This window comes from Xenopus laevis, chromosome 1S (assembly GCF_017654675.1).
Source record: "Xenopus laevis strain J_2021 chromosome 1S, Xenopus_laevis_v10.1, whole genome shotgun sequence".
Taxonomy (NCBI): domain Eukaryota; kingdom Metazoa; phylum Chordata; class Amphibia; order Anura; family Pipidae; genus Xenopus; species Xenopus laevis.
The window spans coordinates 49,575,391-49,589,277 of record NC_054372.1 but is presented as its reverse complement, the minus strand read 5'-3'; the positions used below and the strand labels follow the sequence as shown (position 1 = coordinate 49,589,277).

The window sequence follows — 13,887 nt, the reverse complement described above, 5'->3', positions numbered from 1 at the left end:
ACATAGCATCATTGAATTGAATTGTTCCATTTACATAGGGCAATATTGGTTTTACTTGAGAAAAATGTTTGTAAATATTGCTTGAATGGTCTATACCCATTATTGCACAATTTATTTTGGCATATAAAAACTACATTTTGATGTTTTTATATCTGTTTCACATGGTTATTCATTGCAGGAAGGAACATCAGCAGTGGAAAATCTGAACGAGATGCAGTGCATGTGGTTCCAGACAGAATGTGCACAAGCTTACAAATCCATGAATAAATATGGCGAAGCACTTAAAAAATGCCATGAAATTGAAAGGGTAAGTTAAATAAGTTAAATATGAATTTTTAATTGTTATATACTCACTCTTGCTGCTGCTTCTCTTTTTTTTTTTTTTTTCTAACCCTTCTGAGAGTAATTAATATTTGAAGGGTTGCCCGATCTAAAACATTGTATTTGTTCAAATGGTGAAAAATAGTGGGAATAATTTAGATAATGGTTATTTGGGAATCTGATACCACACAGAGTGTACTGTTAAATATTAATAATTTTCTAATTCTTTTTCAGCATTTTGTAGAAATAACAGATGACCAGTTTGATTTCCACACTTACTGTATGAGAAAAATTACACTCAGGTCATATGTGGACTTGTTAAAATTAGAGGATGTACTAAGGCAGCATCCATTTTACTTCAAGGCTGCACGGATTGCAATAGAAATTTATCTGAAACTTCATGATAATCCTTTAACAGATGAGAATAAGGAGCATGAGGCAGACACAGGTATGGAGACAAATATAGTGCCAATTACAGTATATTGGCACGAAAAAAGTGAGCTACCCAATATGGTAAAGAATATACAGGTATCAAATAAATGGATTGATTCTTGTTAGAGGTACCACTTCTACTGACAAAGGGGGAGAATATTTTTGACCAAGATAAGACCTGTGATTGTGGGTTTCCTTCAACACTTGGACATTAGACATAAATACATATTATGTTTGAAAGGCGGAAACAATCAATTTAAAATCTTTGTATAATGCAAGGCGGGAGATTTTAAACAAATATAAAGACATTTTTCCAAGAATTGGGTTCTGTGGATGACGCAATTTCTTTGTATCTCAATCTCTGCTTTACATATTTCTTAGCTGAAATGATTGTTTCAACAAATAAATGATTTGTAGCTTGTGAAACTGATGATGGAAGTTACAGGGATATTTTTAGTATCATTTTTGTCTTCACAGCCAATATGTCTGACAAAGAGCTAAAGAAACTACGTAACAAACAACGGAGGGCGCAGAAGAAAGCACAGCTGGAAGAGGAGAAAAAGAATGCAGAAAAAGAAAAGCAACAGAGAAACCAAAAGAAGAAAAAGGAAGATGATGATGAAGAGATTGGAGGACCGAAGGAAGAACTTGTACCAGAAAAGTTAGCTAAGGTAACTGTTCTTGGCTAAATGAAAGCATTCTCAGGAGTCAAATACAGGGTTTTGCCACCTCTTTATGATCAGGAACTACTTCCTTTACATAATAGATAAAATCGAAAAACGTAGCAATCAAGCTCAACCCCCTTTACCAAATACCCCTAACTTCAATAGAGAGAAGTGATGACATTTCATCTGAAGTCATGTTAAATCTACCTCCAAAAGAAAAAATATTCTTCTTGACTCCAAAGGAAGTTGGATCAAGATTGCAATAAGCTGCCACTGTTTTTAAATATGAAAACCACATGTGTTTTGGCACTAGTGCTCCTGGAGAGTAATGTACTTTATTCATTGAAATGGTGTTTGATCTTTGAATTGGAAGGAAAATGGCTTTCATTAGGGAAGGCGATAGGAAGTCACTACTTCTGGTGTAAATACTCTATAAAAATATTTGAGTGTACAGGGAGTTCTCGACTTACATTCAACTCACATATACAGAAGGGGCTATTACAGTAACATACTGTGGTTTGCTTGACTTTTATTAGCATTTAGCTTTAATATACCACCCGCCCCAATCCCCTCTGGTGTGTGTTGTCTACTGCAGAGCAGAGAAAGGTAAAAATAAATACTATATTTATCACAGACATCTGTCAAAGTTGCATTTAATAAGTAAATGTATATGTTTCTACTTACATACAAATTCAACTTAAGAACAATCTAGAGTCCCTATCTCGTACGTAACGCGAGGACTGCCTGTATTTACAATCTTCTGCCTTGGTTCCATAATTTGTGTAGTATTGATTGTATGGGGAAATGCTTGTGCTGTGCTTACCTTCTCACTCTTGCCCTCATCGCAAGTGTTTTTTTTTTTTTAGGTTGACAGTCCTTTGGAAGAAGCTATTAAATTTTTAACACCTCTTAAGAATCTGGTGAAGAACAAAATAGAAACACATCTTTATGCCTTTGAAATTTACTTCAGGAAAGGTGAGCAAGGACAGTTTTTATTAGCTCTCTATTTCATGAAAGAACAACAGGGGTGGAAAATGTAGGCGAGTGTGTTTGGGTGCAACATTCTTAATACTTTACTAGTAGCAGCTGTGAGTAAAAGAAGTTGGGTGAATTCATTGAACTCCCCCCCCCCTGTTTTTTTTCTTTTAACAATAGAAGTATTTCCAGAGTAGAAAATTCATCAGAAACAGAATGGTGTTAAATCAAAAAGCATTAAAGACCACACTTTGTAGCTTTACACAGATGTAAAGGAAATTATAGGAATAAAAAACATTTAAACATTACAATTCCAAGGGGACAGATGCTTCTAAAACAAATACAGTAGAAGTGGCAAGTGGGGTCTTTTATTATTATTTTTTTTTTCTCCCGGGATATACTTTGTTTTGACACAATCCCCTGGATGGCTTTTTAGCAAGGGTAAATATATGAATACTGGCTTGGGTGCTAGAGCAGGCAGGGGGCTTCTTTTTTTTTTTTTATTTATTTATTTATTTTTTAAATACTACTGTTTCCCCCAGACTCTTTATTAGCCTGAATCTCTGGTAGGAGAAACATATTTTCAGGGACAGGTGCCTTTTATGTCCTTGAAGGGGGATCTCAACAAACTTAGAAAGTTGAGGCACAAGTGGCAGGTGAGATTCAGGGTTAATAAATGTAATGTTATGCATTTGGGAAGTAAGGCTTTGCAAGCCACTGAAATTCCTTTTTTTTAATCCAAAAAAGAAAAACGATATATTAAGATTGGCAATGTTAACGTTGTTTATATGTGTATACATATATGAGGACCCTATAGTAAACTATCTAGTGCTTTATTTGCCAGTAGAGCCTTTCAGCAGACATGAGGGCACCCATTCCTGTTAGAAGAAAGGAGGTTCCAGATTGTTTTACAGTGAGAGCTGTGGAGTTCTCTCCCTGAATCCGTTCTACAAGCAGATACATTAGATGGCTTCAAAAAGGGTCAGAAAGCTATTTAGCAAGTGAGAAAATATAGGATTACTGATATTTTGCTCTTGCAAGTATGGTCCTCTAATCCTACTCTCTTTCTGTAAACCTTTTTGTTACATTTTTGTAAGATCCTTCTTCTTTATTAATTAATGTAAAGTGCAACATAATTTTATGCTGCAATATAAATAAATGATGATGATTAGTTATTAGCACAAAGTTAATCCAGGGACTGGTTTGAATGCAATTTGGAGTCAGGAAGGAATTCCACCCCCAAGGATGTTTTCATGAAGATTTGTAGACAAATCATGCCTTCTTTCAGTGTACATAAAGCTTTCATAACAGTGGACAAATGCTCCCAGCACACTCCAGCATAGGCCAGTGCATGCTGGGAGCTGTAGTAACATTAGGTTGGATTCTTAAAGGAACAGTTTAGTGTAAAAATAAAAACTAGGTAAATAAAAAGGATGTGTGAAATAAAAATTGTTCTAATATAGTTAGTTAGGCAAAAATGTAATGTATAAAGGCTGGAGTGACTGGATGTCGAACAGAACACTACTTCCTGCTTTCCAGCTCTCTAACTCTGTGTTAGTCAAAGACTTGAAGGGGACATTTCTGTTTAGTGAGTTTGCAATTGATCCTCCACATTCAGCTCAGATTCAAAAGCAAACAGTTGTGACCCATATGCCCCCCCCCTCAAGTTACTGCATGATAACCAATCAGTGGAAACCAAGAGCGCTGAAAAGCAGGAAGTAGTGTTCTGGCTATTGTGTTAGACATCCAGTCACTCCAGCCTTTATACATTACATTTTTGGCTAACTAACTATATTGAAAACATGTTTTATTTTGTACAGCCTATCTATTTACCAACTTTTTATTTCAACACTGAACAGTGTCTTTAAAACATTGCTTCCACAGAGCTAGAGGCCTATGATTCTACCCAGAGCAGTTAGTCTTATTGGAGGTACCACTTGCTCAGCACCCCCTTTGTTCATGCAAATGTGCTTAGAAGCATTAAAAATAAAGTCCAATATACTGTAGAATCCAGAATTCAGTTCAAGATTGACATACTTGTTATAAATCCTTCTGCATCAACTCTTGCATTTAATTAACAATAAAGCAGCTTCTACAATGTAGGCATTGCAATGGCAGCCTGATCATGTTAATCTGCTGTACAGTCCAACATATTTATGTAGCACTATATGTATTAAAATGTATGTACATACAGTTGTCAAATTGTGAAAAAGAAGTCTCACTAATGCATTTGTAAAGTGGATTGTAGGCAGCAACTAGAATTGTAACCATCCTATGCAAGTTGGGCTTGGAACATCATGGCTGCTGCTCATTGAGTTGTAAGTAACTGCTGGTTAATTCCTATAGGCTTGAGCAGCCAGTGCTGGTGGTGTCCTCAGCTACAGGATAATGAAACAGTGGCCCCTGGTGGTCAGAATGTTTATGAAAAATGCATAGTTTTGCAAGCCTATTTTTAAACAAGTGGCGTGCTATTGCACACAGGAGCCATACATTCTTTTCTAAATTTACAACTGCTCACTATACTGTGCCTGCCAGGCTTTGTTTTTCTGTAAGTGCAGCTCAAAGTAGGCTGTAGACATTTTTTAATGATTTGTTTCTGTTTCTAATTTTTAGATAAGTTTCTTTTGATGTTGCAGTCTGTGAAGCGAGCATATGCAATAGATCCAAACCACCCTTGGCTTCATCAGTGTCTTGTCAGATTCTTTTGTGCAGGTGAGTGTAGAACCCTCTTAATGCACAAAATTCATAATGTGTCTGTGTCTCTTACTGGCAGTTCTGAACATCTCACGCTCTTGTAAATGCCCAGAAGTTTTCACTCAAGTATAAGGTCTTCAGTAACCTGGGGATTTTCTGTAACTGAATAAGAAAATGCATTGTTTCTTGTTGTTATGCAGACTAATGATGTTGGCACTTTTATGTTACAGAATGTTTCTTGGACGTTTAATCATTCATGTAGTTTGACCCGCTGTACTTTTCTTTTTTAAATGTTTGATTTCTTTACAGTGGATTTTTTTTCTTTGTTTCACCAGTTTCAGAAAGTAAAGAGCTAAATGAATCTGTTAGAACAGTGTTAAAGCAAGAAATGTGCAGACTTTTTGGAGAAACAAGCCCTGCAAATTTTAATAGTTCCTTCCTGAAAGAAAATCTCAACTCCATACCACACCAATTAGCAGGTATGTTCTATCCATTCATGTCTAAAGATGGAAAGTATGTGTCTGTCATTTCTGTTCAATCCCTTTGTTGATAGTCTTATTTTTATGGGAAGTTAACTGTGCTCAGCATTTTCCATCTATGCACTAGGCATATAACCATTACTGCTATTCTGACTCCATCAAGAACCCTTCAACATTTCAGGATATTATTATTATTATTATTATTATTATGTATTTATATAGCGCCAACATATTGCGTAGCACTGTATATATAATATGTTATGCTCTGAAGAAGTTTTTTGTGTTGCTTTGAAATGGCAGTTTTTCATATTTATGTAAAGTGTTGGGGTCATGCTGCATTTCTATCTGGATATATGTGCAAATAATGACCAGGGAAGAGGTGAATAACTGCAAAATGATGCGTCTTATTTCAGACTGTATATTCCCAAAGCAAACCAATGTTCTAGCCACAAAACAAAAGTGGAAACATCATGCTCCAGTATAACTAAGATTCACTTACAAAGTTGGATATACAAAAGCCAATCCACCGATCATTGGTTACTAATTTAGTGGGCCAGACTGAACTGTGCAGATCCAGATCCCATCTGTGCAACCTCAGAATCAAGGAAGAGCACCAATAATTCATCAGATATTAATGGATTGCAAACCCTAATGCAAACATCAGACATGTGGGTTTACCAACATGATGAGTGGAAATGTCCTCTATTGTAGGGGTATTTGTGCATTATTTACCTTGCACCAAACATGGAGTACCTTCATTTTCCCTATTTCCCCTGTTTAACAAATAGCATGGATATTTTTTTTTGTGATTACAACATTTGTCAAAAAATGAACTCAGCAAAAGCTCTATCCATTGAACTCATGTTGAATTAGGGTTATTACAGCCCCTTTAATCTGGATATGCTTTACAGATATAGTTCAGATAGATAATGGTAAGCACAAGGGTCTTCTCCAAAACCCAGAAAGCCAAAGTTGATAATAGCTGCTTTTGTACACATCCCCCCTTTCTTCTAGTTTAACAACATTTGCCTTGAGTCCAGTAAGCTATAGAGAAGCACTGTGGGAAAAGTGAGGCAGCTATTGGTATTCATGTATAATAAATTACTGTTTTTGCCACCATTCAAAATATGTTGAGTACAAGTCATGACTCTGTCAATGTTTCACTTGTTAACATTGCATAACAGAAATAAGGTAATTGGTTTTAAAAACACAGAGAAAACCTTTATTTTATCCTCAAAGCTGCCAAAATGATGTACTATCTGGACCGTTCAAGTCAGAAAAGAGCAGTAGAGCTGGCGACCGGATTGGATGAATCGCTCAATAACCGAAGTCTCCAGGTAACTTGCCAGATTCTCGGAAGAGTTTGCCATCTTTTTTTTTTTTTTTTACCATAATGTTTCAAGACTAGTTCTGCTTTTGCTTCAACAAAGTACAACACTCAACAGGTCTTGTGCAAACCAAAATAAGCTGTTTTTGTTTTTATTTTCATTTACTTTACAAACTGGAAGTTTTGGTCACTGACTGTGACCTTTCTTAGGGCAGGGGCACACAAAGCTACTGGGGGAGATTAGTCGCCACCGACAAACTAATCTCCCCAAACTGCCTCCCCACCGGCTAGAATCTAAATCGCCGGCGGCATGGCAATCTGAGTACTTTGTTTTCCGAAGTTTCCTCGTGACTGAAATGTTGGGTTTGTAAATATATATGGGCTGCACACCCTGATCAGGGGCAATACCTGGGTGCTCATGTAATTAATTACATAGCAGGTAGGAGGTGATGGCACTCAGGATTTGAAGAAAAAACAAGTAGAGGATAAAATAAAAAAAGTAAAAATAAAAAAGGTTTTAATAGTTTATTAATAAACTTTTTTTATTTTTATCCTCTACTTGTTTTTTCTTCAAATCCTGTGAGTGCCATCACCTCCTACCTGTTCCATGACCATAATAAAAGCACAAGGCCGAAGGAACTCAGTTTACTTCTAATATCTTCATATTTTCCAACAAGGGGTACTTTATTTATTATAATACACAAGTTTTAGTGAGTCATGTGACAAATTACATCACTACTCACCGTTTATAACTGATGACATCACTAGTCACCGTTTATAAGGATATAATTTACAGCATATTCATGGCTTTTGTGTATTATATGAATATAATGAACAATATATTCAGTGAACATGATGTAGTTGCATTTCAGTATGAGTGATGCATAGTACGGATGAGCCTCTGGAGCAGTCAGTGATAAAAGGGGATTTTGTTGAACACATGTATTCTGCTAATCTTTATCCATAGGTTTAAATGTTGGTTCTCTGTTTCAGACATGCACTGATGTTCTGGAAGCCTTGCGAGACGGCAGTTTAGGAGACAAAGATGCTGCTGAATGTTACCGAGCCAGTTGCCACAAGCTCTACCCTTACACATTAGCTTTCATGCCTCCTGGCTACGAAGAGGACATGAGTATCACAATTAATGGAGATAACTCTGCTGAAACAGAAGAACTGTCTAATGAAATGTGAATAGCTGATAAAGAAAAGACATTGGACCATATCAACTATCTAATATTTTTGTCACGCACCTGCTGTATCGCTCTGTAACTTATGTGGAGAATGAAAGGAGTAAAAGAATTGTTGCCTTTAAATATTGTTTTACTTTTTTTATATCCTGGCGGAGGTAGTCTATATAATGTATTACAGGATATGGAAGGATTGGTTTCTTAAAAAAATAAATTTGCTGCTAAACATTTGAAGAGGGAGAAACATCTGTTTGGAGTTCCCTGTTTTAAATTAATTTATATGCGAGATCAAGGTGGTTACAGTAACCGGAGCAGGTGTGTGGCACAAATATTACTTACCGTTTGTCTTTTAGAGAGATTCCTTATCTTCAACAGCACACTCCTAGCAGTATCTGAGGGGCCTGCATTGCCCTTTCGTTGCAGACCCTTGGGCCATAGGGCGAGAGGAAAGTGGGGGGGGGGTGGCAATTTGCTGTTTTAGCACTGGATTTTTTTTTACTGAGAACGAGAATTTTTTTTGGCTTCTGTTTCTTTCTCTCGGTATCCAGGAGAACTTCTTACAAAGAGCAAGTAATGCAGATTCCCACACTATGGGAGACGGAGAAGATAGGGCTTCTAGTAACACTTGGCCCATGCAGTTCTCTGGATACTTTGCAATTGTGGCTTCTGCAACAGGTTATTTTTCCTTCCGCTAAAAATATTTTATGAACCATTTAAAAAAAACAAAAAAAAAAACCTTTACTTGGGGGGAAAAAAGTGTACTCCATTATACTATTTAAAGCAGTTATGTTAGGCCTCCAGCTTTGAAGCTGCTGTGAAGTACAGCTCCCCATGTCCCTTTTGAACAAATGAAAGATTCTCGAAGCCGTAGATCACAGCAGCTCAAAGACACAAGTGGGGACTTGATGCTTTTTAATAAAAGGATGAGCCCTTCAATATATGGTTTGCCAAACATGTTAAACTGTATTGCGAGAACCAAAAGAAATCATGCACTGTGTTTCGGCACTAACAGGAGGCGACTTAGTACGGCTTTTTTTCTTTCTTTCGATGCAGCAGGATGATCTTTATTGCTGGGATTGGACAAGAGCTCCATTGTCCGACAACCACTTACCATTTTTCAAGACAACCTCTGTCAGTCGTGCTCGTATTATGCAGAACTAGCCCATACTGCAGTTCAGATACCTCGTCATCTTTATGCACACACCCACAGCATCGCACCCACAGCATCGCACCCACAGCATCGCACCCACAGCATCGCACCCACAGCATCGCACCCACAGCATCGCAAGTCTAGAATACTTGAAACCCTTTATTTGTATGGCATATAATTCTTGCTCAGTGAATACCAGAGAGGAGGCTCCTAGGTTTGTAATAAGGAGCATCCATTTTTTTTATTTGACATTTTTTCCCCCAATAACAGACCAGCTTCTTTTTCCTGCTGTTAAACTTGTCATTTCCTTTTTGCTGTCAGCATAAGGTACCAAATGTAATGCAATAAAATCTTTTGAAAACACTTCTGATAGTTTAACCCATCAGTGCCTGACTTCTTTAGTTCCTGGGTGCAGTGAGAATAATATGGCATCATTCTGTATCAGATTGCATTGTAGTAGTTCTTAGCTTTGGGATGTACAGCTCCTCCTCCACCTACAGAAAGGCTGTGGTTTTGGTGCTCATTTTAAAGTGGGATGTATTTGGCGGAGCAAATCGAACAGCCAAATGTGATGATAAGGAATTGTCAATGTAACTTGAGTTTTCTAATGCATTTTTTTACATTACTCTTCTGTAAAGTATTTAAGCTGTAATTGTATTTGGCTACCATTTTTAAAATGAATGAGCACCCACACTTTGTCTTGAATAACCTGTAGAAATGGAGATGTGGTTTGTTACTGTTGGGTGAAGTGGCTCATGGAGTAACCATACAATCTCAATAGAAAAGCACCTCTCTCTCTCTCTGTTCTGGGGGACTGCTCTCATGGATTTAAAAGCTCTACTAAATAAAAGCATTTAGTATAGAAATGTGTAGGACAAAACACAATATAAATGGTATGTGTAATAATTTCTGCCCATTAAATTCAACCCATCTACCCCTTTGCTGGCAATGGGCATTGCGTGAAAATACCAGCACTGGTGATTTTTAAAATACTTCTTGCCTTGGAACACGCTTTCATATTCCATAGACCTTAGGTTTGTTTTTGTTTGTTTTTTAAGCAACAAAACAGCAGTGCTATTTTATGATTGCCAGGAAATCTATGTGAAAACCAGTAAATACAAGCTGTATCTTCTAATCACTTTAGATTCCTGTTAGCCAGGAACACCAGCTAAATGTTTGCTTTTCTTTATTAAATGGGTGCTTCATATTGCAGCATCCTTAAAGGGGTTCTGTCATAATTTTTATGATGTCATTTTTATTCCTAAATTATACTGCAAATAATTCACTCTACCATATAACATTTTCATTCCTGAACCAGCAAGTGTATTTTTTTTTTTAGTTTAGTAATACTGGTGTGTAGGCAGCCATCTCAGGTCATTTTGCCTGGTCATGTGCTTTCAGAAAGAGCCAGCACTTTAGGATGGTACTGCTTTCTGACAGGCTGTTGTTTCTCCTACTCAACGTAACTGAATGTGTCTCAGTGGGACCTGGATTTTACTATTGAGTGTTGTTCTTAGATCTACCAGGCAGCTGTTATCTTGTGTTAGGGAGCTGCTATCTGGTTACCTTCCCATTGTTCTGTTAGGCTGCTGGGGGGGGGGGGGCAGATATCACTCCAACTTGCAGTTAAGAGTGACTGAAGTTTACCAGAGCACAAATCACATGACTGTGTGCAGCTGGGAAACTGACAATATGTCTAGCCCCATGTCAGATTTCAAAATTAAATATAAAAAATAAAAATCTGTTTGCTCTTTTGACAAACTGATTTCAGTACAGAATTCTGCTGGAGCAGCACTATCAACTGCTGCGTTTTGTTTTGTAAAAAAAAAAGAAAAAAATCGTATCGCTTTAATTTACTACAGGATAAACCAAACACATCATCTCAAGATCAAGATGCCACTTTTACTAAGTTAGTTCTAAAGAAAGACGAGCTTAGTAGTGGTTGAGGTGAAATAACTATAGACAAAGTTTGTACAATAACGTCTGGTGCCTTAACCATCAGTGGGTCAGAGGACATAAGGGCATCCTTGAGTTCAACAATTTCCTTCCTTAAAGGACATGTAAAGGCTACATTTTCCCAGCACCATTTTCTCTCTGACACATCATCAGTAACATTGACAGGAGCAAACATGTATTCTGTAAAATTCATGCAATGCAGATTTACACAGGCACAACATAACTTGATAAAAAGTTCTGCTGGGCTTGAGCACTGTAATGATTAAGCTGAGCTCAGGAGAAAAAAAAAAATAGGATCAGACAGCAACAGTTTCTATGGGAACCAGCAATGCTATCTCTTCATTGGCTGTTCGACTGGAGGGTATGTTTAGTAATCTGAGCTGAGAAGAAATGAGCATGCTCAGAAGTCAATAGCCAAAGTAATTTCCTGAGGGAAGGGGCAGAGTGAGTTAGAGGAGTAGAAAGATTTCTAAGTTATTATGGGGATGCTGCAGCCTTACTATTAACCTTTTTAACAACCGAAGTGTCGGGTATCTAAAGATTGCAAATAGGCTGTTCACTGATAACATTTTTTGTGGGGGTGGGGTTTACATGTCCTTTAGCCACCTGTATCGCTTTTATATATTTAAAAGGCATCCTTCTCTTTCTTGAACCCCTATAGTAGCCATGCAAGTTGTGCTATTAGCAGGGATAGGTCTTCTACATCTCCAAGTATGTTTGGACCTTATATTAATTTAAGACAAATACTGATTTGACATTCTAAAAGAATTCTGTTGTTTGACATAACCATGTACCAGAATTACACACAGTTCAGTCCTTCTAAAAGGCCAGGCTTTTCTATTTTATTTGGTTTTCCGAAGCGGCCAGGCTTTTCATTAAAGCTGGGAATTGTATACCCATCAGCTGGACATTTGCAATAATACATTTGTTGCAAGAGCTATTGATTTGTGTAAATGCAAAGTCATCCTTTGGGTTTCTTGTCATTGCTACAAAGCATCAGGAACTATTTGAACTTGTGCTGCACAATAAGCTATAGTAGATAAGGAAATTCTGCACTGCTACACTTTGACTGCTAGTTTACACTCTCCAATCTCATCAACAACAAAGAATCAATTGGGTTTCAGTTGTTGGCCATATCCCTATAGCAGGGATCACCCAACCAGTAGCTTGTGAACAACATGTTGCTCCCCAACCCCTTGGATTTTGCTCTCAATGGCCATAGCAGGTGCTTATTTTTTAATTCCAGGCTTGGAGGCAAATTGTGGTTGTATAAAAATCAGATGTACTGCCAAATACAGCCTCCTATAGGCTGTCAGTCCACATAGGGGCTACCAATAGCCAATCGCAAGCCTTATTTGGCACCATCCAGGAACATTTTTCATGCTTGTGTTGCTCCCCAACTCTTTTACATCTGAATGTTGCTCATGGGTGTAAAAGGTTGGGGACCCCTGCCCTATAGCAACAGTCAGCAAATCTATTGGCCCCCTCCCATCTGGACTGAGTAATGAGAATAAATACTTAGATTTGAATATTATCTATTATTTCATTTTACTATAACAACTGATTTTGATCTTCCGTGGTGACTGCCTGTTTTTTTTTCCCAAAGGAGCTGGGCTTTCCTCTGTTTTACACAAGCACATTTAATTTTGCCACTGAGTTTCATACAGACTGCAAGGAAAGTGATTCTGCTGTGTGAATTCCCAGCAGGCAGGGCTAGGAAGTTGGATAATACTGGAGTTTTTTTTTTTTAAATCGCTATCCAAGATGTCCAAGTTTCTGTGCCTAATGTCAACCCAATAACACTACAGTCATTATGATTTATAATCCTAATGTAAGAATTGGGGCAGACCCCAGTATCTTTAATAGGTGTACCTGGAAAAGGTATATATTATATCAGTTTACGATAGGGATGCACGAAATCCACTATTTTGGATTCGGCGAATCCTTTGCAAAAGAGATTTGGGCAAATACCGAACCAAATCCTAATTTGCATATGCAAATTAGGGATGGGAAGGGGAAAACATTTTTTACTTCCTTATGTTGAGGCAAAAAGTCACGCGATTTCCCTCCCCGCCCCTAATTTGCATATGCAAATTCGGTTCGGCCGGGCAAAAGGATTCAGGCGAATCTGAATCCTGCTGAAAAAGGCAGAATCCTGGATTAGGTGCATCCCTAGTTTAGTTGTATTGTTTGTCAGAAGCAATAAAATGTGACCTGCCTGTTACAGTGATTAGGAATTTCAATCAGGATTCTTATAGAGAAGAGCTGTGTCACTTAAAGCACATGCTACAGCAAGATGATATGATTTACAGAAAAAGTTACATCATCAGTCCCTGCCTTGCAGAGCTTACAATCTATCTTTCCAACCAATGCAATGTTAATAAACGCTAGGGTAAGTTTGATCATGAACCAATTCACTTGCCATTAGCTTTTTGTACAGGGAGAGAAAAGCAACACAAAAAGAGGCCATGTCATTGTCATTTGATGCGGCAGAAGGGTAATGTTAAAAACCCAAAGATGGCCATAAGTTAAATCAGGCCTAGTAGGAAAAAAAATTATATAAATAACTGTATTGTGAACACAGCCAAAAGCACTTTAGCCAGGCAGCAGAGTGATCCTTGCAATTGGAATTGGATTTCCTATCAAAAGTATAGACCCCCTTAGGAGTGTTCCTGTTTTACTTTCATAGAACATGGAATCA

At 37.6% G+C, this 13,887-nt stretch overlaps 1 protein-coding gene across 1 annotated transcript in view; it reads left to right on the top strand.

The window, feature by feature from the left end:
• Positions 1–8,206, top strand: part of naa15.S (N(alpha)-acetyltransferase 15, NatA auxiliary subunit S homeolog) — a 39,414-nt gene extending 31,208 nt beyond the window's left edge. Inside the window, 8 exon segments of the mRNA NM_001110714.1 lie at positions 179–307; positions 556–769; positions 1,231–1,424; positions 2,285–2,393; positions 5,007–5,105; positions 5,423–5,566; positions 6,806–6,903; positions 7,887–8,206. Of these exon segments, the coding sequence (NP_001104184.1) occupies positions 179–307; positions 556–769; positions 1,231–1,424; positions 2,285–2,393; positions 5,007–5,105; positions 5,423–5,566; positions 6,806–6,903; positions 7,887–8,084 (1,185 nt within the window). The 3' untranslated portion in view covers positions 8,085–8,206.
• Positions 8,207–13,887: the final 5,681 nt, after the last annotated feature.